The 25324-nt window shown below is 40.8% G+C and overlaps 1 protein-coding gene across 1 annotated transcript in view; it reads left to right on the top strand.

Annotated features, from left to right (window-relative positions):
• Positions 1 to 25324, top strand: part of LOC126175557 (trimethylguanosine synthase) — a 69764-nt gene that overhangs the window by 10821 nt on the left and 33619 nt on the right. Inside the window, exons 3-4 of the mRNA XM_049922407.1 lie at positions 4350 to 5563; positions 20056 to 20181. Of these exons, the coding sequence (XP_049778364.1) occupies positions 4350 to 5563; positions 20056 to 20181 (1340 nt within the window). The remainder of the gene's footprint in view (positions 1 to 4349; positions 5564 to 20055; positions 20182 to 25324) is intronic.

The following is a 25324-nucleotide window of genomic DNA, read 5'->3' as shown; positions in this document are numbered from 1 at the left end:
TGTAAATTCGAAAGATTACACCCTATTCGGTTGACGTCAACGTATGCTGCAGCTACATCACCATCGCCGTCCCAAGTGCCAGTGTCTCCTTACTCTGTGACACAAACAGGCAACCAGAGTACATCTGTCCCCTTGGTGGTAGGGGGGAAATCTCCTTCCGTTCCTCCCAAAACACCTACTTCAGCAGCAAGGCCACCCCCCCCCCTCCAAATGGTGGGGACATCGTCCCCCCCCCCCCCCCCCCAGCTGGAGAAGCAACACCCTTCTGGCTCCTCTCATGCGGAAGGGCCCCCATGGGACCCTCTCTGCCAAGGTCTCCATTAATGCCACTGCGGACTCTCACCAGTGGCTAAAGGAGCCAAAAGCTGCTGGACGAAGAGCTTCACGGTCTTCCTCTGTGCCTGAAGCTATTTCGGAGAAATCCTCCCAGTAAGTCATTAAAGAGAAGCGAGAGGGTAAACAAACAAAGAAGTCTGCAAAGAAAAAGGACCCTCCGGTGACCCCAACACCACCACTCCCTACCATTTCTACACCTGAGGATGAGGTGGAGATCTCAGTGTCCCCCGACGACCTGGATCTCACTGATGCCTCATCCATAATAGGAATGGATACAAATACTCAGTCGGTGGCAGCAGGTGACCCTGAGGTGTAACCTGCCTCCTTGCATGCTTCATGCCTTCCCAGCCTCAAAAAAAGTCACCATCCGGTGGAATTGCTGCGGTTTTTTCCAATGCCTGGCTGAGCTGTGGCAACTGTTAAGCTTTACACTTGCTTTCTGCATTGCATCCAGGAAACCTGGTTCCCAGCAGTGCGGACCTCTGTCCTCCGTGGCTATAGGGGATATTACAAGAAACATAGTGACTGTAATAGTGTGTCAGGTGGAGGTTGTGTCTATGTCTTGAACTCGGTACGCAGTGAACCTGTGCCCCTTCAAACCCCTCTTGAAGCTGTGGCTGCCAGGATAAGGATGGCGTAGGAAATAACGTATATCTTCCTCCAGATGGTGCAGTACTCGCGAATACGTTGGCTGCGTTGATTCAACAACTCCCTAAACCTTTTCCTACTTTCAGGAGATTCTAACACCCATAACCCCTTGTGGGGTGGCACCGTGCTTACTGGCAGAGGTAGAGATGTCAAAACTTTGCTGTCTCACCTCGACCTTTGTCTCTTAAATACTGGGGCCCCCACACGTTTACATGTGGCTCATAGCACTTACTCAGCCATTGATTCATGCCTCTGCAACCAAGGACTTCTCCCATCTGTCCACTGGAGAGTCCACAATGACTTGTGTGGTAGTGACCACTGTCCTATTATCCTGTCACTCCCCCAGTGCCATTCCCCCAGATGTCTACCAAGATGGGCTTTAAACCAGGCAGACTGGGAAGCTTTCAACTCTGCTGTCACTGTTGAATCTCCCCCACATGGTACTATCAATGTGGTAGTTGAGCTGGTCACTAGAATGGCCATTTCTGCGGCGGGAAACACAATCCCTTGTTCTTTAGGGTGCCTCCGGCGAAAGTCAGTACCTTGGTGGTCACCGGAAATCACTGAGGCCATTAAAGAGCATCAGTGAGCTCTGCAGCAACATAAACGGCACCCTTCCCTAGAGCACCTTATAGCTTTTAAACAACTGCGAGCCTGCGTTTGCCAGCTTATAAAAAGATGGAAACATAAATGTTGGGAGAGGTATGTCTCGACCATTGGGTGCCATACGCCACCTACCAAAGTCTGGATGAAGATCAGACATGTTCATGGGTACCAGACCTCGACAGGTGTCACTGGCATTAACATCAATGGCGTTATCTAATTGATTGTAAAAATATTGACATGAAATATACTGATTGGGAAAAGAAGTGTCAACACCAAGAATGAGTTGTGCAGGATAAATGAAAGTTGGTAGGCATGTTTCTACATCTGAAAGATGACGTCTGACCAAATTTCATGCCAGTCTCAGAATATGCTACTAGAAGTGCCACAGTAAGGATGCAAATCAATTTGCTTTAAATATGTGCTGCAGTGGTCATGAGTGTTACTTACCTCTGAGACTGGACGTAGTGAGTTGATGGTAGTCAAGAATGCCTTAAAACGATGAAGAAACTGTTAACAACAGCGCACACAGTTTGAATGAGGTTGTTTGTAATAGGGGTATGAGAAGGTGGATGTTCCTTTTGTGTTGTTGCAGAAAGATTTGGCAGGAATGTAACTACTGTTCGTGTTTGCTGGCAGCGGTGGCCATGGGAAGGTACAGTCACGGGACAGAGATGTGGACGGCCGTATGGTATTACCAAGAGGGAAGTCATTTGTGTTCAGCATGTGGCAGTCATGCATCCTACTGTGTCTGCAGCAGCAGTTGGCAAAACAGTGACACAACAAAACTGTTACGAATAGATTACTTAGAGGACAGCTCCAAACCAAACTCTCTGTAGTGTACATTCCACCGACCCCAAACCACCACTATTTGCAACTTCAGTGCTGTCAGGCGGCAGCTTATTAGAGAATGAAGTGGAGGTGAACTGTGTTTCCTGATGATAGCTGATTCCGGCTCAGTGCCAGTGATGGTTGTATGATGGCTAGGTGGTGACCAGTTGAGGACCTGCAGTGAACGTATCTGCAGCCTAGACACAACTGGACCTGCACCTGGAATTATGGTCTGGAGTGTTATTTCATATGACAGCGGAAGCACTCTCACGGCTATCCCATGCACCAGGACTGTAAATTTGTATATCAGTCTGGTGATTCAACCTAATGTGCTGCCATTCATGAATAGCAGTTCAGGAGGTATTCCCCTACAGGATAATGTTCGCCTGCATACCACTGTTGTAATCCATCATGCTCTACAGAATGTTGACATGTTGCTTTGGCATGCTCTCGATCACGAGATCTGGCTATAGTCGATACATTTGAGGTATCCATCAGATGACAACTCCAGGGTCATCCACAGCTAGCATTAACTATCCCTCTATTGATCAACCAAGTGGAACAGGCATGGAACTCCATCCCCCAAATTGACATCCGGCACCTATAAGGCACAATGCATGTGTGTTTGCATTCAACATTCTGACGGTTATGCCAGTTGTTAATGTACCAGCATTTTGCATGTACAATGGCCTTTCTCATGCTTACATTAACCTTTGAACTAGCAGTATTAATCATTTAGATGTATTACCTAGGCAAATTCTATTCCCAAAATTCCATTACTCTACATTAATTATTTCTTGGTGTTGACATTTTTTTCTGTCAGTGTGTTTAGAGAAGAATGTAAAAATTGATCAAAGCTAACATTGGAGAAGATGAATGTGGTTTCTGGAGAAGTGTAAAAACCTATGAGACAATACTGACCCAACAACACGTGTTAGAAGAGAGGCTGAAGAAAGACAAATATTTGTTTGCAGCACTGTAGATTCAGAGAAAGCTTGTGGCAGTATTGACTATAAGACTCTGTTTCAAGTTCTGAATGTAGGAGAGAGAAAATAGAGAGAGAGAGATATGTGAAAGGAAAGCACTGGTTCAGGGGGGAGTATAACAGGATTGTAGCCTCTCCCCCATCTTAGTTTATTATTCAGGAAACAATAAAGGGAACAGAAGAGAAATTTGACAGGGAAGAAGAAGGGAGAGGGAGTGGGAAGGAACGAAAATAAAAAAATTGCACAAAGGAGTTAAAATAGCAGATGAAAGGAATGGAATAGTGTCCTGAAAAGGGGTCATAAGATTAACAACAGTATAAGTAAAACAAGGGTAATGGGATGCAGTAGATTTAAATCAGCTGAAGAAATTAGATTTAAACTTAAAGTAAGTTATGTGACTTTACTCTTTCTGAAGAAGATACCCTTAGTTATACTGAAAACTAATGAAGGTTTATAACAAGAAACTATGCAACCAATAGGCTGTATACATCATTTATTGAAATGTTAAGTTGTTTCTGAGTGGGAGAGCACAGTCCCCTTGTGATTCACTGAATAATACATACAGTTAGTCCCTCCTTTCTCCTCTGTAATTTGAGTACTTATTATTCAATTCTACAGTAATTGCAGACATGACATTTAATTACTAACGTTACTGGGTGTTTACTTTTCAAAACGTAGTCAATGTGCTTTCATGCAATAAATTAGTTGGGCTACATATTGTGTGTGCAGATCACATGCAATTTACCAGGGATCATATTACATTTCAGCAACCTGATTCACATTATTAATACTGCTACAATATAACTTGATTTGGGGACTTCAAGAAGGACTTAGCTATTTACAGTATCTCAATTTTGCATATAATGTGCATTGTTCTTAATTATTTTGGGTATGATTGGCTTCATTGTTGTGTACATATGAGTGTTCCTTTTTTTTTTTTTTCAGGAGGAAGCTGTGAGCTGTTATTGTAGTGCATCTCACACAGATAATAACTATTCTACTGATGAACATGACAGTATACGTGGTGATGGTGGAGTTGTTGCTAAAGGTGGTTTGCATCTCAGTGATAGTGGGGCAGATCTGTCAGAGTGTGATGCTACAAATCAAACAGAATGGGAAAGATACTGGTCAATTAATGGAGAACGTCTCATCTGGGAAAGCTGGATTTCAAAGTATGGGGAATACATAAACCCTGACTACCTGAACCAGGTAGATAAATTTAATATTGAAGAACAACCGGCAGCTTCAGAAGGAAGTGCTAATGCAGCAAGACAGTTAAATCAGCATGTAGAATCGCCAACGGAAAAAGCCCCCACTGATAACAGAAATTTTCCACTTGATGCAAGTTGTGCAAATTTGCTGGGTACTGATGCAGTGAATACACCACAGTGTATTGTTGATGATAATGGTAAAAGTGATATAGAGAAAACCGAAGAATGCAACATTCCAGACCAGCTGCAAGTTAAGGATGAAATTGAACAATGGAGCCTTCCTTCACCTCCAACCACAGAAGAAACTTCAAGTGACAGTATCAGCAGTAGTGACTACAATCAGCGATTTTCTAATCGCTGTGAGTCTGCGAACAGTGGACTTGCTAACATGACAGGTACCACAGACTCGATGACAAATGTCACACGTATAACAGTTTCTTCCTTGGACTTTAGCTGTGACACTGAAGACTCTGTTCGCAGTGGTTCTCTATTCTCCTCATCAGGTGAAAGTGCCAGTGACGGTCAAGCTCTGACAGAAGCTGATTTGTACTGGCAAGAATTGTGGAAACAACATTTTCAGGAACAGTACGAAAAACATCATCGTGCATTTTTGGAAAAAACATTTGACAGTAATGCTCGTGAAAAATCATTGCAGCCGCAGTGCTCTTATGATCCTTTGGAAGAGCGTGATTCAGAAAATTACTGTAGTTTAAAGCATAGTAATGAAGGCTCTGACAGAGGACTTCATAGAGTGTTGGATGTAGAGGAGATGGAGTCATTAGACATAGAATCTGTAGAGAAGTCTGAAGAATGTCAAAATAATGATGAAGTTAGTTCAGTAGGTCATGAGAAATTGTCACAGAATGAAGTTATACCTAACAGTGTCCCCAAAAGCATTCCAGGAAATGAAAATAAAGGCAAAAACAGAAGTGATAAGAAGAAAGAAAGGTAAGCAACTACGAATAGTAAATTATGTTGCTGAAATATAAATTACTTTTGTCCTCCTCCCGCCCCCCTACCACCACCACCACCACCACCATCACCATCACCATCACCAACGCCACCACAACCGCCTCCTCCTCCTCCACCTCAGTATTTGATTATAGAACTTTGATACACTTTCAGGTTTGTATATGACAACATTTTTGGCGTTAAAAATCTACACAAATTCTGCAGGTGCTGGTCATGTAAAGCCTAGGTTTCTCCTTTTTTAACTTTTTTTTTATCAGTGAGAATAGAATTCTGTAGAGAATGGAGCCCAGTCTAACACATTTTTGTTTTAATTTCTGACAAGTCTCCAATAGAGTTCCCCATTGCAGCCTAGAAAATGTGTGCTTTAAGAATATAAGGCTAGACATGTGATTAGATCTGAAGACAGCTTAACAAACAAAACTTTGTAAGGAGAAATCGTTGGAACCTAAAGTGACAGGTGTACTTCAAGGAAAAGTGATAAATCCTTTAGTATTCATGGTGTACACAAATTATCTAGTATATAATTCACGGGCTAGATGTTGATTTTGAAAGTGTTGCATCATTGGGAAATTGTTTCCGAGCTCTGGAAGCAGGTGATTATTTGCTGACCCTCTACATTACAAACTATAATTTACAAAAAAGTCAACATTACATTCAACGCCATTGCGGGACAGTCACTAGAATCAGTGTCAACCAGTAACATTATTGATTATCCATCTGGAGTAATTTAAGATGTAATAATCACATTAGTCTAATTGTGGGGAGAACAGGTGGCAAGCTGAAATTCATTGTAAGAATCTGTTTGTCCACAGAGAAGATTGTTGGCAAAATTTTTGTCCTATTTACTCCTACAGTTTGTTGATTAGCATTGGATCTGTACCAGCTTGGATTAATTGAAAGCAAGAACTCTCAAAGAAAGGCTACGTAACTTGTCAAAGATTTCTGTAGTCATTATAAAGGTATCACAGAAAGAATGCTCTTAAAAATCTGAGAGCAGACGCAAGAACAGCCACACGACATAAATACTTCTTCCTATACACACATTGTTTTATTAACATTACCGGAAAATTAATGGGTAGTAGTTAATGGATGCAAGTCCATTTCCTACTGTTTTAAGTAAACCAACAGTGAATAGAAAAAAAAAGTGGAAGGAAATACAACTAGTATGCTACATAAGGCATAGTGGAAAAGTACTTTTCCTGGTTGTGTAAGACTGTGGATCTTAAATAAAATGCACTTTTTTCTTGGTAGTCTCTTTTTATATCAGTCTATTTTACAAAACATTTTTGCAATGAATCATTAGCTCAAAATGTTTTCCAGTCACAAATTTAGGTGTAATAGATGGAAGTCCGAAAGAGAAAGAGTAGACAGATATTTCATGCACTCATACCTATGAACCTTAAGTTTTTCCATCTTTCTGTGCAGTTTTGTTGCACTGATCAAGTATGATTTTTATTTCTTTTGCAATCCAGGCCACCTGTCACACTTTTTTTCAGGTAGCTGGTACAGAATTGTTGCATACAATTGTGCCCAATATAATTTTATGCTTTGCATTGTAATTAATGAGAACGATACTAACTACTCCCTACAAAACATTGGTCACATTGCCTCTCCCCCCCCCTCCCCCCCCCCACACACAAAAGGCCCAAACATTCTTGCAGATGAAGCAACAGCTACAATTTTCAGCTTTCATTTATATGGTTTCATCTGTCGATCCAGTTTCAAGATCACCTTCATGCTCAAGAGAAATACAGCCATATTGAATTCACTTCCTATTTCTAAACTATTGAAAGTGAAAAAGCAGACCGCTGTACCAATTTTGGATGAAGCCCTGCTAAGTTAAAACATTCTAAACAAAGAAATTGACATGCATTATCTCAGTTTATTCATTTGAACTAAACATATCCAAGAGTATTACTTTAGGAGTATAAGGGATCACACAACGAAAAGCAGAAGTGCTGAATTGTTGAGACACACACTCACACAAAGAAAGAAAACTTGCTGCTTTTGGAGTAACCCTTCCTTCAGCTAGGTCACTCACTAACTCAGTCGCTTTGCTAATACACCTTTTATCCCACTGTGAGATAAGACTGTCAATGCCTTCATGGAAAAAAGTTTTCAATTGCCTACAGAATCATGATTGTATCCAGGTGTCAATTCTCTGTCTGAAGAACATTGACAGCCACAAATACCTGCAACAGAATGATGCCGTCAGTTGACATCCCTAGTCATTTGATCTTGATTGTGCGTTTTAATTTTTGAAAAGTGTGCACATACCGCTGTGCGTTAATTGTGGTGCCTTGTTCCAGTAATTCTATGAGCAGTGAGCCCTTGCAGTCAAAGAAAAAGGTCCTCATGACTTTCGCAGGCTGGCGTGCCTGCTGTTTCGACTATGCTGGAGAAGTTTCACTGGGAAGCCCTCACGCATCCTGCATAGTGTCCCGATACCTCCCTGTGTGATTTCCGTATTGTTTGCAGCCCTGAAGAAAGATATTTGTGGCCATCAATTTGCTTTGGAGGAAGAGGGCATGTCTAGCACAATCAGCATTCTGTAGGCAACTGCAAACAATTGTCCATAAAGGCATTGACTATCTTGTTTCACAGTGTTATAAATGTAGTAACAGTTACAGTTATTACTTTTGAAATAATAAGTCGTTTACTTACATTTTTCCCATCTATCTCGTTTTCATTCTCATGCCACTTATATTTAAATTCTACCAGAACTTTCCAACAAGTTCAAAAAGCGATATAAACAAGGCAGCTAGAAATCAAGTTTACATTTGACATATGTTTAACATGTACCAAAATAATAAACAAATAATCATTAATATTGACCCATGGCATACTGGCTTCCAAACTACAGATCTATGTAGAAATGACATCTTTGGAAATTGCTTTTATAAGTGAATATTTTGTGTTGCTTACTTTCTTAAAAGAATGTGCTGTTTTAAAATTTTTCCAGCATGAACATTTAACAAAGATTTATCTAAAAGTAATTCCTTTTTAGGAAAAAAAATTGATTTTTCACCTCAGACTGAAACTGTAGTTAGAAGCATAGCACCATTACATATAATGTCCATTTCTGCTTTGAGATTGAAGAACACCTTTTCATCTTCCTACCACTTGTTGGCAAGCTAACAGAGTACTATTGTTGCTGATGAAGTTCACCTATGTCACTTGTATACTTTTTTTCAACTAAATGGAAACTGAGGAACTGATCTAGTCTGTGCTGATTCCAATTTTTCATTTCATTATTCATCTCTGTACTCTGTGGTGAGTGCACATGTATATATATGAAATAAAACATTATGACCAGCTTAACCCAAATGATACCAACTGCATAATCACCACCTATTAAATGCTATGTAGGTTATCTTTTCATCTACCACATGGTATTGATTGAATTTTTGAATATTATGTAGGAGAAATGTTGGACATAATTTTGTGGGTTGGGTTATCATGCTATTTGAAACATAACCTTCAGTATGAAAGTATAGTTTGTGTCATACAGGCTGTGCCACTTTATTCAGTCCAGTTGTTGCCAATAGGATTGAGATTGTGATGACAGTGTTTTATGCAGATGATAAATCCGTAGATCAATGATCATCCAATTTAAATAAACTCTCACAGCATTCAGCTGCTCTGCTGGTTTAGATCTTTAGTATCATTATTTTTCGGTAAGTCTGAACAATAAACTTTCCTTATTCCGATTATATATAAATAGTGGCAGTTACATGGAATTTCAAAATGATTCATTTGATTTTACAAAACTACATTGCCTACACAATTGAAAATAGAGACTGAGTAAATTTGAACTTGTGCATCCGAACTAAAAGTTCACTTGGCACCAGTTGTAATTTGCTATTTCATACAATTGCCGGCGGAGATCCTTCTGATGCAGCTAACTCCCTCACTTCCTCATTCGTTAACTAATGTGTTTAATCTGATGGTCTGTCATAGTCAAACAAAATTCCATGTTGGCCCATCTTTGGGCAATTTTCATATTAATATGTGTGTGTGTGTGTGTGTGTGTGTGTGTGTGTGTGTGTGTGTTGTTTTCATGGAAACTACACAATATTTCGACAAAGTAGGTGCTTGTCTTCAGGTAAAAGTGTGGGGAAATGTAGTGGAGTGTCAGTTTACATGATAGTTACACCTGAAGGGGACAAGCAGCTGCCTTGGTAAAATATTGTGTATTTCCACATCAGCATCTGTCGTTATTCCTGAGTACCATTCAAGTTATTATTTCATTGGGAAAATCTCAAGCAGCCATTGAAAAATGTTAGGTATATTGAAGTATATGTACTTGTAGCTTCTCTTGTACAGTTTTAAAGTATGATTGTACCTGTGTGTGACCTGTGCCCTATCTCTGACTTTGTTTGTTAGGCATGCATTACCTTTAGATATGATGATGAATGTTGATTTTTGGTTTGTTTGATTTAAACCCATCAAACAGCAGTTGACAGAACTAAAACAGTTTCAGAGAAAAGGGAAGGAGCCTACGGCAAGTTGAAGGTATAAGTCGGTTCATGAGTTGAGCTGAGATAGTGTATTTGTCAGTGCCTATGAAAAGCACAGATCTGTAAAATTAGAAAACTACAAGCATCCATTTTCAGGAGTATGTGGTATGGTATCAATATACTGTAAATAATTCTCATGTGTAGTCTCCCTTGCAAGATATTAAGAGAATGGTGCCAACAAATAGAGGATACAGGTTGTGCTGATAGGTGCAGTGAGCATCCTTTTCAATTATTCTGTAAAATGAGCATCCTTTTCAATTATTCTGCAAACTCTGTGTGCTTTATCGAATAATGGCTGATACTGGATGTCCAAATTGATTTCACCTTCAAGAGAATTTGTCTCTTCTGAATTTGAGCTAATCAGAGATAATGGCTGTGAAAGACATTCAGTATGTTTACTGCTCAGTACCACATAATTGTGGAGAGTATGGAATATGAACATTGTGATTGTGGGATGAAGTTCATCTCATCTTTCTACCATGATCATTGAATAGAAGAGACTTTAAAATATTGAGAAATCCATTCTTCACTTATAATGCTGAAAAAACCTGATATCATTCTGTTCTAAAAGATATGAAGCAGGAATTTCAAAGAATGAGTAATCTGTTGTAGTTAAGGTAATGTGTTACAGCATCATGTCATTTGATGCAGTAAAATTCCCAGTGTTTAGAATTGAGTTGAGACAGGTAGATATTTTAATAACTGAGTGCCTGAAAGTGAAATACGAGGGGTGTTTGAAAAGTCCGTACAAAGTCAGAGAGATGGCACCACCAGCGCGTATCGAGGTCATGTTTAGTTAGTAGCATCTTTGGAAAGAAAGCACACAAAGTTTCAGCCATATTGGTCTATTTCTTTGTATTTGGCATTTGTGTGAATCAAGGAAGTCGAGTGATTGTCAAAGAGATGGACGAAGAAGAATTTCGTGTGGTGATTAAACATTACTTTATGAAAGGCAAAACACCTCAGGAGACTAAAGAGAAGCTTGATAAAATTACAGTGACTCTGCACCTTGATTAGAACAGTTCATAAGTAGTTTCAAAATTTTTGGAGTGGCCATTTGGGCACAAGTGATGCTGAATGTTCTAGACGCCCTGTGGAGGTTACGAATCCATAAATCATTGTTAAAATCCATGATATGGTGATGGATGACAGAAGACGTAAGGTGCGTGAGATTGCTAGTGCTGTGGGCATCTTGAATGAACGGGTACATAATATTTTGCACACTCATTTGGACATGAGAAAGCTATCCGCAAGATAGGTTCCACGATTGCTCTCACTTGACCAAAACCGAATCGTGTGAAGTGTTGCAAGCTTGGTTTGCAACTGTTCAGGAAGAATCCGCAGGACTTCAAGCGTTGTTTTGTCACTGTGGATGAAACATGGATACATCACTATACTCCTGAGACCAAAAAACAATCTAAACAATGGGTTACCAAGGGAGAATCTGCACCAAAAAAGGCGAAGACCAGTCCTTCGGCCGCAAGGGGTAATCCTTATCGACTATCTGGAAAAGGGTAAAACTATTACAGGTGCTTATTATTCATCGTTATTGGACCGTTTGAAAACTGAGCTGCAAGAAAAACGCTGGCAATTGGACTGCAAAAAAGTCCTTTTCCATCACAACAATGCACCAGCACACACCTCAGCAGTTGTGGTCGCAAAATTAATGGAAATAGGATTCCAACTTGTTTCACATCCCCCCTGTTCCCGAGACTTGGCTCCCTCGGACTACTATTTGTTCACCAATTTGAAGAAAGATTTTATTCAAACAATGAGGTGATTGCAGCAACTAATAGCTATTTTGCAGACTTGGACAATTCCTATTATTTGGAAGGAATCAACAAATTAGAACAGTGTTGGATGAAGTATATAATTCTAAAAGGAGACTGTGTAGAAAAATAAAACATGTTTACCCCAAATACGTAAGTAGTTTCTATTTTTGCACGGACTTTTCAAACGCCCCTTGTATGTACTGTTAAGCCTAACATGACCACTGCCTAACACAAGATTGAATCTTGCCTGATAGTGTTGTGAGCATGTGGCATGGCAAGGAAAATATAGCAGTGGAACAGAGATGAACAGGCAACCATTCTAGCAACAACATGGGCCCCAAACAGGTATATTGTCTGATGTAGGCTACTTCAACAAAATCTGTTTGTTATGGCACACCCCCTGGAAACTGATTTCTTGGAAATTGTAAAGCTGGTTGAGTGTTCACATCTTCCAGTCACGAGCGTCTGTGAAAACTGGTTTTTAGATGGTGACACCATGACAACAAGGTGTTGGAGATCCATGCCTCATCACAGAGTATGAGGATCAGAGGCAAATCTGACAACAGCACACTGCTGGTGCTGATACACATGCAAGTATTTTGAAACACACCATTCAGCGCACACTGTTGAATGTGGGGCTCCATAGCAGATGACTTCTGTGTATTTCCTTGTTGACCTAATGACATTGTGAGTTATAATTGCAGTAGACACTGAATCATGGAGATTTGAAAGTGGTTTTAAAGTGGATCAATGGAAATATGTTGCATGATGTGATGAGTACATGCAGCAGCAACTCGCTTCTTGTATCTGGATACACTGTCATTCAGGCGATCGGCTGCTCAATGTGTACGCCACACCGTAGAAACAGGACAGTGTGTGCAGTATTATGCTATATGGGAAATTCTCCTGGGCTTCCACGAGACCTATGGTGATAATCAAAGGCATCATAACAGTTTTGCACTGTGTGAACATTATTTCGGATCACCTGCATTTCTTATTGTTCGCTGTTTTCCCTTACGATGATGGCACGTCACAAGACCAGAATCGTGTACATTGATTTGAGGAACCTGATAATGAACGTGTGTGTGTGTGTGTGTGTGTGTGTGTGTGTGTTAGCACAAACTGCGGAATGGTGAGACAGTTTTTGCAGAACCGTTATTTAGACTGCTTCCCTGTTGTACTGTACTGTGATATTTTGGGACTAAACAAATTAATAAAAGTTTTTCCTTTCTCTTGAAAGAAACTTGTTTCGAGAACATGATCTCATGTTCGTAGGATATTCCACACATAATAGCTGCACTTCATGCATCCAAAATTCTTTAACCTTTAAATGTCACTTTTGAGACAGTCATCAAGCTGACTTGATATCTCTGGACACGTGTTTCCTACAATTTCCTCTCAACAAAAATGTGATCTTTCACAAGAGGGAAGTACTAAAATGCCTTCTAAATAGTTTGATCATTTTAAAAGGTGGAAACAGAAAATATTTCTTGTTTAAGTAATCTGTGTGTAGGATCTGAAAGCATTCATGATTTTGTACAGAAGTTGTTAGAAAGACTGCAACTTCTATAAGAGATCCTTTTCAGATCGCTTATCTAAGATAGCTCAGATAGGCATCCTCTTAAGAGATACTTTTGCAAATTACCAGATATTTACTCTGTCTACAAAAACATTATGGCCAGATTAATGCGGAAGTCATCGAAACATGTTCATCAGCTTTACATTCAAAAGAAAATACTGTTTCTTACACATATTGAACTTTTTTGTAGCTTTGTTTTGCTTTGCATAAGTAACAGGCTTCTTCCTCCATCCCAACACACACACACACACACACACACACACACACACACACACACAGAGAGAGAGAGAGAGAGAGAGAGAGAGAGAGAGAGAGAGAGAGAGAGGGAGCGTGTTAATAATGTTTGGAAGGTACATTAAGCAGGAACCTACTGCACTTCACTTTAAAGCTGGTTGGTTTGAAGATGTATTTTTGAAATTTATATACCATGCGACTGAAATGTGTTGTCATCTATTTAGAACTTTTAGAAATTTTGTATGAATATTCTTTTTATTATTTATGTCCAGCACAGGTATTTTTATCTCTTTTGTGCGTGGGGTATTTTTATCTCTTTTGTGCGTGGTGGATGTAACTTTTACTGTGGATCAGTATTATGAACATGGGTAGCAGCTTGCAAATATTTAAGCTGGTGGAATTGATATCTGCAGTATGTTGGTGTGAAGTTGGGTACAGTGTTTTTATAGGAAATGTGCTTTCATAAAACTTCAAATGTGATATTTCCTATTTACTATGAATGTATTGGAGATGGTAAATATTGAAAAAGATTTAGCACCATCACATTGTGTGTGGCTTATGTGATGTAAGTGTAGGGTGCAATAGTTTAGCCTCTATTCTTGCAGTAGTACTACCAGAAAATAAATAGAACCTTTTCGTCCTTTCCTGTACATAAATTGGTAGTGAAGACTTATAGATAGTCTTTGTAGAGGGGGTTTCCTTTCTCATTTTGATGTAATATGGGCAGTAAACAAGGGCAGAGTGTACACTAATAGCAGAATTTTTTTCATTGTAAAGTTGTGAGAGTTTATTCAGAGTTTCCAGAGCAAAAATTAAGAGTACCAAAGAGTTGTGGCACAGACAGACCTTTTATCTTGTTGTAAATTGCCACTGTACTATCTTCCCTCCAGGCGGCATGCTACTCTTTGGCGGGTTTGTGCTTGGCTGCCAAGGGACCACAGCCTTTGCATCATCTTTTCTTTTCCATGCTGCATGTCTATCCTCTTACTGTTCTTTTTCCCCTCCCTTGGGGAACATCTCTGGGGTGTCATTGGGAACGCTCTTCATTGTCTGTCACTGACATAAGAATAGTCTCATCACTGTTTTTTTGCTCCCTTTCTTTTCTTTGTTACCCATCTCCTCTCATTCCTCCACTTTCGCATTTGAGGCTCCTCTTTTTCATCTTCCTTCCTGTGAGCTCCTGAAGGCCGGCCCACATGTCTGACACGACACATAACAGGTGACTGGGTAACATGTAATTCCAAGCCTCGGGTCGACAGGTGGGGTTTGCACGTAGCCCCTGGTACAGACCAGGCCCAAAGAGGGGTGATTGCCTGAGCTGCAACCTTCCCAAATTGCCAATTGGTGCCTCTGTCAGGTGTTTGGGATGTGTGAACAATCACCCAAGGTAGATGCGCCCCTTGTGAAGAGGGCCCCCAATTGGAAGGAGCACGCCATCAGAGATGCTGGCAATCATGGTGGATTTTCTTGCAATGAGCCAATCATCTTGACAATCAACGTCTACAAAGCATAAACATAATGAGGCTAACGATTCAAAGACCCTTCCCATTGCACTGCGGTTCCTCATGCTCCCACATACTGAAGACGGTCAGTCCTTCGCCACAGTAAATCCGTTTATTATTCAGAAAGATGTTGATGCAGTTTCCGGCACTATGAAATCCTGCTCTTGTTTACGGAATGACACTTTGCTTTTGGAGGCTACTTCAGATTTTCAGGCAAAACAACTGCTTGCCGCCTCGCTTCTCCACGGCTACTCTGCTCTTTTCGAGGCTCATAGAACTTTAAATTCTTCCCGTTGTTTTATTTATACTAGGCTGCTCGACGGTCTAACTGAGGCCAAAATCAAATCTTACCTCTCTGGTTAAGGTATCATTGTCATCCATCGGGTGATTAAAAAGGCAGATTCCTCCTTAGTCCCCAATCGCCCTCTCTTTCTCACCTTTGATGGAGTGGTGCTTCCGTCCAAGATGAAATCAGGCTATGAAATTATCACAGTCCGGCTGTACATTCCAAAACCGATGTGCTGCTACCAGTGTCATAATTTCAACCACACTCGAATGTGTTGTTGACACCCAGTCAAATGTGTAACCTGAGGTAGAAATGTGCACAAGGGTGATTGTCCACTTCCTTCTCTCTGCTGTATCAGCTGCAATGGTGGTCATGCCGCCGCCCCTTGGGATTTTCCCATTTATCTTGATGAGCGGGCTGTCCAAGAGATCGGGTAAAAAAAAAAAAAAAAAAAAAAAAAAAAAGAGAATATGGCCATGCAGACATGCAACCTCAAATTCAGCTCTGAGCATCGCCATCCTCCCATCCAGCTGTGCAACAAGCCATCAAACTCTCGCCTCAAGGGGCGAAGCCACCAGCTACACCACTGATAGGCAGGCTGGAAAGGACAGGAGGAGTTCTCCTGCGAAGACTTCCTACAGCCCTCCAGCCAAACAACACCCGAGTCTTCCTCTAACCGGAAAGGCTTGAGAAGTCCACCAAAGGCAAATGGCTGGCCACCCGAGTCTTCCTCTAACCGGAAAGGCTTGAAGAAGTCCACCAAAGTCAAATGGCCAGCCTCCGTGTCACCGGTGTGCACCACAAACCATTTTTTCAGCATTGGACTCCACAGACAGGGAACATAAGCAAGCCAATGCTTCTGTGGACCCCACAGAGCAGGATCCTCCTGCTTCTGTGCCCTGTAGCAGCAACTCTTCCCAGGCTGTCACTCAGTAGCTGCCGAGCTGACACCCCTACATCTCTTCCTCATCATGACTCTCCTCCAAAGCAACGTTCGAGGCCTTTGGTCCCACAAAGAGGATTTACAGTTGCTTTTAGCATCTCAGCCTCCCCTTATACTCTGCCTTTAGGAAATGAAATTCCGCCCTCACGACCGCTTTGAGCTTTCACATTTCTTCCCGATTTACTTTGACCTTCCCCCTGAGGTTGGCATTCCATCTCATGGAGGCGTCATGCTGCTCATACGGGATGACATTATAGTCAATCCGTCTCCCTGACTACCCATTTTCAAGCTGTTGCAGTTCGCCTTTTCCTTCCCCACCTGACTTTTTCCCCCTGTACCATTTATGTCCCTCTGTCATTTGGTGTCACCAGGGCAGACTTCCCTCAGCTTACTGGGCAGCTACCTCTCCCATTTCTGCTACTCAGTGACTTTAATGCCCATCATCTCCTTTGGGATTCTCCCAGAACCTGTCAGAGATGTGCCCTCTTGGCTGATCGTCTTAATCGACACAACCTCTTCTGCCTTAACACTGGAGCACCAACTTTCCTTCCCAATCCTCGCACACCTATTCACATTTGGACCTAACTCTGCACTGCCCAGCTCGCCCATCGTCTTGAGTGGTCTGTTCTTTCTGACGCCTACTCAAGAGACCATTTCCCATATGCTATCTGTTTCCTGACTCCTGCGCAGCCTGTGTGCACACCCAAGTGGCAGCTTGCTAAGGATGACTGGCGGCTTTACTCCTCCCAGGTGACCTTTGAAGAAAAACATTTCCCCAGTTGTGATGGCCAGGTGGATTATCGCACAAACGTTATCCTTACTGCTGCAGATCCTGTGATGGCAAACTGCATTCATCATAAACAGATGCATGCAAAGTGTCGTTGTGTCCTTCGGGATAGCAAAAGGGCTAACTGGACTTCATTCACTAGTTCTTTTAACAATTTCACACCTTCCTCTGTCATGTGGGCCAACTTCTGACGGCTCTCTGGGACCAAGATCCATTCAGCCAGTTTCCAGCTTGACAGTAGCAGATGATGTTATCGTGGACCCTATTGCTATCTCTAACACCTTGGGTCACCATTTTGCGGAAGTGTCAAGCTCTTCCCACTATCACCCTGCCTCCCTCGATCGGAAACGAGCAGAATCGTGAGTGCTACAATGCTGCCTTTAGTATGAGGGAGCTAGATTGTGCTCTCACTTCATCCAAATCCTCCGCCCAAGGGCCAGACACTGTCCACATTCAGATGTTGTAGCGCCTTTCTCTAGCGGGCAAGCACTTTCTGCTTAACACATACATCCGCACCTGGGCAGAGGACACATTTCCCGAACTTTGGCGTGAAGCCACTGTCATATCCATACCTAAGCCTGGTAAGGACAAAAAACTTCCTTCTAGATGCCGCCCCATCTCTCTTACCAGCTGTGTTTGCAAAGTGATGGAACATATGATCCGTGTCCGGCTGGTATGGTAGTTTGAGTCTCGCAATTTACTAAAGAATGCACAATGCGGATTTCAAGTGCGACGTTCTGCAGTTGACCATCTCATTACTTTGTTCATCCATATCATGAACGGCTTTCTGCTGAAATCACAGACTGTGGCTGAGTTTTCAGATTTGGAGAAGGCCTGCGACACCTGCTGGAGAACTGGTATTCTCCTTGGTCTTTACGTGTGGGGCTTCCATGGCCACCTGCCTTGTTTCCTTTGGGAATTTTTAAAACTCCGAGTTTTCAACGTGTGTGTGGGTTCTGCGTTGTCGGACACCTCTATCCAGGAAAATGGTGTGCCTCAGGGTTCCACCCTGAGCATTGTCCTCTTTGCTGTTTCCATTAATCCTATAATGGTCTGTCTCCCACTGGGCATCTCTGGTCCCTTTTTATTGGTGATTTTCCCATATATTGCAGTTCTCCACGGGCCTGTCTCACTGAGCGACGTCTTCAGCGATGTCTTGATTGTCTTTATTCCTGGAGCATCGACAGGGGCATTCGTTTTTCCATTGACAAAACTGTCTGTGTGAATTTCTGGCGGCACAAATGGTTTCTCCCACCATCTTTACAGCTTGGGCCTGTTGCTCTTCCATTCGTTGAAACTACGAAATTCCTGGGGATAATGTTTGATAGAAACACTCTTGGTCCTCCGATGTGTCTTACCTGGCAGCCTACTGTTCACAGTCCCTCAACGTCCTACGTGTCCTCAATGGTACTTCCTGGGGTCCAGATCGATCCACCCTCCTCCGTTTGTACCAGTCCTATGTCCTTTTGAAACTCGATTATGGGTGCTTCATTTACACGTCTGCACATCCATCCCTCTTATGCCGTCTCAACACTATCCACAATCATGGCATCTGTTTGGCCACTGTCTCCTTTTACACTAGCCCGGTTGAGAGTCTGCATGCTGAAGATGCAGAACTACCACTGTCCTACCACAGTGACTTTCTCCTGAGCAGGTATGTATGCCATTTGTCTGCCATGCATGGTCACCCATCCTATGCCTCCTCCTTCCGCCAGTATGGGGCCTGTCCTTCTTCTCTGTTACCTCCTGGATTCTGCTTTCGGCACTTGCTACAGCGGCTTAACTTCACACTATCTACAACTTTCCTGGTGGGTGTTAATCCTTCACCTTGGCACCGAGAAGTGGCCCATGTTAACCTTGGCCTTCATTGACTTCCTAAGGACACTACTCCAGCCTTTCTCTATTGCCTGTAGTTTCACAACCGTTGAAAGGAACTTCACAATAGTACTTTTGTGGACACTGATGGCTCTCAGAACTGAGCTCTTTGCATTGTATCAGGCCATGGAGTACATCTGGCGCCACAGACTTTTCAATTGTGTCCTCTGCTCAGACTCACTCGGCACCCGTCAAAGTGTATGTGCGCTGTATACCACCCATTCCATAGAGCAAAGGGTCCAGGAAAACCGTCACTTGCACTCTTGGTCATTCGAGAAGTGGTGCTACCCCACCAATTTGTACACATTGTGCCCAAGTTTTAACTGTCTGCCATTTCCTGACGGAATGCCCATTTTTTAACTGTTTATGTTCCCGCTTGGATTTTTCGTCTGATTTATTGGCCATTTTAGCAAATGACGTGCGGGCTGTTGACCACGTTTTACTTTTTATACACCAAAGTAATATGGTGAAGGCCGTTTAATTTTTAGTTTTGGACCTCCGTTTCTGTATGGTGTCTTTTTTAGCACTTTTTCCACGTCCCTGTTTTTAACTGTCTTATGTCAATTGGGATTGACTAGTCGTTTTTTAACTCCTCTGCCTTTGTGTTCTATAATTTGATTTGGGCGCATATGACCACAGTAGGTTTTGCGCGCTAAAGCGAAACAGAAGCAAACTGTACATCTTGTGAACACTGTTCAGAAGAAAAATTGAACCGAATATGCCCTATTTTCTCTTCAGCTGTAGGACCTGATAGAAGTTAAAGGCTGTAGTAAAACTTTAGGACTGAGTTTTTTCTTTTAAAAATTAAGATTCAAATCTTGGTAGTTTGTGGACAGGTTTTATACCAATGTTGTTTATTCATTCCTTTCCTTTCTTTTCGTAATATTACTAATGCTAAGACTTCATTGTGCTTATCTTTATGTAAGATATACGTAGATATTTCTTTTATATTTTACCTTTGTTTCTTCAGGAAACTGATGGATTCTGTAGGACACTTGCTAAAAAATTTGAGTGTGTCACAAGCAAATTCACAACCAGATGCTCCAGATTGTGATGATATACCTGATGAAGTAAAAACTGTTACTCGGAAGAGGAGGTATGGTGCACTACAGTTGATCTGTTTCTTATGTGATATTGAATTGATAGAACAGTTAAATGTTAATGAAAATTTGTATGAAAAGAAGTAAAATGCTAATGTTTTGCTCATTGGTGCTATCATTAACGTCAAAGAACATTTTGTTTTGTCCCAGAGCATGTTTATGGTGTTGATGGTTGATATTTCAAAAAATATTGCCATTAAAACCCTGCATCTGTCATTATCACTACTGCACCACTGAACAGCTTCTTAAATGACTCAGACTGTAAAAAAAAAAAAAAGTAGGATTGTGATGATTCTTAATTGTCTGTAATTACATTAACAGACAAGTGCTGCAGTTACAAGAATAGTATTTTTTACTTGTGGCACATGCTGTGTAGATTACCACTGAAAGTGTTAATCAGTATGTGAAAAATAAAATATTGATAAGATATACCACAAAACAAGTGATACAACCTGAAATGGAAAAGTGTTGTGGATAGACAGAAGAAGTCAGTCATCCTTCGAACCTTGTAATTCTTTTTTTCCACTGTTATGTTATCATTATGACATTGCACATATTTGTATGTGTTCTCTGGCTTTAGCAAACTTGTGCTACTCCGAATAAGCTTTATACCAATTTTAATTCCCACTATTCTGTACTTGAGCTATCCGTAAAATTTTATGAGTTGAGATCATCATTTGATTCACTTCACAGTGTTTTACTTGAAGTTATTGTACTGAATAGATTGAAATTACATTCATCGCTTGCCCTTGCATCGAGATATGTCCACAAAATATGTACAACATCATCATAGTTAGAGCCACCTGCCAAACGTGCGTGCCCTACATCTTTCATCATCATTACTCTGTCCACTCTTTGTAATTAATTTCTTGAGACAATGCCATAGCTTTTGACCCTAGATGCAAAACTCTTCAACTGTTCCTTTGATTGTGAGGATAAAGGAACTAATAACCACATTTTTGAGGCTTTAGAAAAATCATCATAATGATCATTTAAATGGGCATAATAAAAATCTGATAGGGTTTTAAAGATAAATGCACCATATATTAGTGCTGCAATAAGTCTTCTATGCAGTATCGTTTCAGAAGATTAAAATATTCATTATTAAATATTTTTTACTGTAAAATGGAGAAACAGAGGAGACAATTTACAGGCCAGTTTTCTTACTAGCAGCATTTCTGAAGGCTTTTACAAAGGCTATGTATAAAAACAGTAGCAACACATCTTGTCACTAACAATATTCTGTCAGAGTCACATTTTGGCTCCAGCGTCAACAGAAAATGCCTGTTATTTTTGTGTCTGAGGCAGTACAGAACTATAAAAGAAGTTGGCAACAGTAAGTATCTTTTTTGATTTAAATTTATATATTTATGTAACTGTGGACTGACTATACTTTTGCAAAAATTGGTGTAGCGTGGAACTGAAGGAAAAGACCCTTCTGTGTCTTGGAAATGTAAAGCATATATTGAAGAGGCATAGAAGCAGTGTCAACAAAAAGAGAATAAATATGACTCTAATAGAGATGCTATACACGGTAAGGATTGGGAGCATGAGTACAAGATTCCACTCTGTGTTCAGTGAAACATTAGCTTGCAGCTTATAGTAAACATATTTTTTCTTACCTTCACCAAATCACTGTTAACACAGAAGTATTGAAATTTTGTCATCAGAGGATGTTCAAATAAAAAAAAAACAGAATGAGATTAGGAAAAGCAAATGTTGCCATGACAGTATCACAGTAATAACAGAACAAGTGAGAAAGAAATAAACAATATCCAGAGACTCGTAAGGCATTTGTAATTATAAAGTGTAACACAAAATGTTAATTTTTTGCAGTATTTGTTAGTGTTCAAACTAGTTTTTTTCACTTGCAAAGCCATAGTCATACAATAATAGATTATCATAGTTAAACGTGGGAGCATAGTGTAACAAGTTTCAGATAGATATTGCACAAGAGTGTGGCTAAGCCATGTCTCCACAATATCCTTTCTTCTGGGAATGCTAGTTCTGCAAGGTTTGCAGAAGAACTTCTGTGAAGTTTGGAAGGTAGGAGACGAGGTACTGGCAGATTTGAAGCTGTGAGGGTGGGTCGTGAGTCGTGCTTGGGTAACTCAGATGGTACAGCACTTGCTCGCAAAATGCAAAGGTCCCAAGTTCGAGTCTCTGTCTGGCACACAGTTTTAATCTGCCAGGAAGTTTCACGAATCTTTGAGTATTCAAAGATAAATTCAATTGGTTTTATGCGCAGATTTGTTACTCTGGATGAGACATGAGTCCACATTTTTATGACAAGAACAATATTACCAAACGACTGGAATTCGATGGCCCAACATCAATAAAGATGTTGTCGGTTTTGTCTGCCATAAAGCTAGAATTTTTATTTTCTAGGAATCAGAAGGGATTATTTTTACCTATTGCCAGAACAACCTAAAAATCTCCTAGAAAATTTTGCACTTATTCTCTGAGCCAATGAGAGTTTGAAGTACGAATGGCTTAAACAAACAACTTATTCAGTAAATTTCCCATCCTTAGACTTCCACCTATTCTCACAGGATTTTTAAAGGTAAAACTAGAGACCATTGTAGTCTAGTATGGGTATCCTCGATACCTTTTAAAGTTACATTTCAGAGACGATATCTACTTATTGGGAAAACATTGAATGAATTTCGTTGTTATTAATGGTGACTACATTGGAAAATAAAAGAATTTTGGACATCATGAATTTAGTGTTTCCGAACTAGCTCATTAAATTTTCTCCTGGCCATAAGAAAATGATGATAAGTATCTGATGGGATCCTAATTTTAATATCACAACTTTCAAGTGTTAAAAAGCAAACCAATATCATTAGGAATTTTTGTATGTTCATATTTGGTGTTATAATCATGACAGGATTATAGAAAACATTAAAACTAATTTTACTCTGTATATTTCTTCTATCTAAGTCCAAAAGCTAATACAGTCATAAGTAGCTTAATTGTGCCTTGGTTAAGTGCCAGACTACAAATCCAAGGTCACAGTTTCAATCCCCAGTCAATCTTAGGATTTTTGTCACTTATTTCTTTCACCTCTGACAATGTTTATTGATCTGAGAAATGCTGAGTTGCACCGTGGTTTGGAATTCAGCCTATGCTGTAGGTCCCAGTATAGCTGGCTGGGCAATCAGTCCAGAGGTCAGGGGAAGGTAACAGCATGCTACCTCCAACAGAACCAGGCTAATTAAGCACTGTAGTGTTCAAAACAATCTTCAGATTATTGGCTGCTTTGCTTTATTTCCACCCACCATTAATGTGTACATGAGGTTAAGTGTCCTTATCTTTTTATATTGTTTCTGTGATGGGATATTCATCAAAGTATTGTTGTGGTATTTAGTATTTCCCATTATTTCTGAGCTACATCAGTATATTTTTCCTTGGTTTTACTTCCATTCAATTTCATTGATTTCCAAAAGTAAGAGAATTGTCAGTGGAATACATTGTATATGCTTAAATTCATGTTGGTGCCTTAAGCTATTGTCTTATAGGCAGGGTCGGTTCTTATTTGCAAAAATAACTAATTACATATGTGCATATCTGTAAGGTATGGCTATAAATTTCATGCTCCTGAGTGTAATTTTGCTGTTGAATACTTTCCATGGGCATTAGTCTTAATTTTTTTCTTTTTCTTCCTTCCTTTCTTTCTACTTTCCTTTCTTTCTTTCTTCCTTCCTTCCTTCCTTCCTTCTTTTCTTTCTTTCTTTCTTCCTTCCTTTCTTTCTTTCTTTTTCTTTTTTTTCTTTTTTTAATCTATATTGTTTATCTTTTTAGAGAATGTTTTCTCATAGTGTTTCCATTTTCATATAGTTGCTCACTTGTAACTTAAATGTTTTCTATAAACACAATCACCCCCAGGGGACTTGCCTCTCTTTGGCGGGTTTGTGCTTGGCTGCTATGGGGCCCCAGCCTTAGCACCATTTTTTCCCTTCGGTGCCCCTCCCATGGGGAACATGTCTGGGGTGTCTTTCAGAATGTGTTCCACATTTTCGGTGGCAGACAGAACAGTCTCACCACTGGTTTTCGTTCCTTTTTTCTTTCACCTTCTCCTATCCATCCTCCGCTTCGGTGTTTGAAGCTCCTCTTTATTATCTTCCACCCTATGCACTCCTGAAGGCCGGTCCACACGTCTTGATGCATAACAGGTGGGTGGGTAATACAAAATTCCTAGCCCTGGGTTGACAGGTAGGATTCACACATACCCCCTGGTACAGGCCAGGCCCAGGAAGGGGTGATTGCCTGGGCTGCTACCTTATCAAATTGCCAGTTGGTCCCTTTGACAAGTGTTGGGGAGGTATGACCTGAGATATGAACAATCACGTAAGGCAGGTGAGCACCCCTTGCAGTCAATGTCTACCGAACGTAAATGGAATGAAGATCCCAATTCAAACACCCTCCCAGCTGCACTATGGTTCCTCATGGTTTCACGTACTGCAGATGGTCACTCCTACGCAGTGGTAAATTCATTTCTAATTCAGAAAGGTATTGATGCAATTTGTGGCCCTGTGAAATTCTGTCCTCATTTATTCAGTGGCACTTTGCTTTTGGAGACTACTGCTGTTTCTCAAGCAAAACTACTGCTTGCTGCTTCGCTTCTCTACAGTTATCCTGTTTGTGTCGAGGCTCGTAGAATTCTGAATTCTTCCCCATAGTGTTATTTACACTAGGATGCTCAATGGTCTGACCAAGGCAGAAATCAAAACGTACCTCTCTGATGAGGGTGTCACTGCCATCCATTGGGTGATAAAAAAGATAGAGGCACCCTTAATGCCCACATGCACCCTGTTCTCATCTTTGGTAGAGTGGTGCTTCCATCTAAGATCAAAGCAGGGTATGAAGTTATTACATCCCGACCCTATATTCCGAACCCGATGCGCTGCTACCAATGTCGGTCACTCACAAGTTACTGGCTAGCCACAAACCCTGTGTTCTACCATCTGACACTTAAAGTACTGTTTTTGTATATCTTGCTCCATGAAAGACATGGCCAAGCAGACATGCGACCTCAAATTCAGCATTGCGGTTGTGAAATCGCCCATTGTCATGGTATCATCGCCATCTCCTAGTCTAGCTGTGCAGCAAGCCACGAAACATTCTCCTCCTGGGGTG

Source organism: Schistocerca cancellata, chromosome 3 (assembly GCF_023864275.1).
Source record: "Schistocerca cancellata isolate TAMUIC-IGC-003103 chromosome 3, iqSchCanc2.1, whole genome shotgun sequence".
Taxonomy (NCBI): domain Eukaryota; kingdom Metazoa; phylum Arthropoda; class Insecta; order Orthoptera; family Acrididae; genus Schistocerca; species Schistocerca cancellata.
The sequence above is the reverse complement of the archived record's forward strand: the minus strand, read 5'-3'. Positions and strand labels throughout refer to the sequence as shown.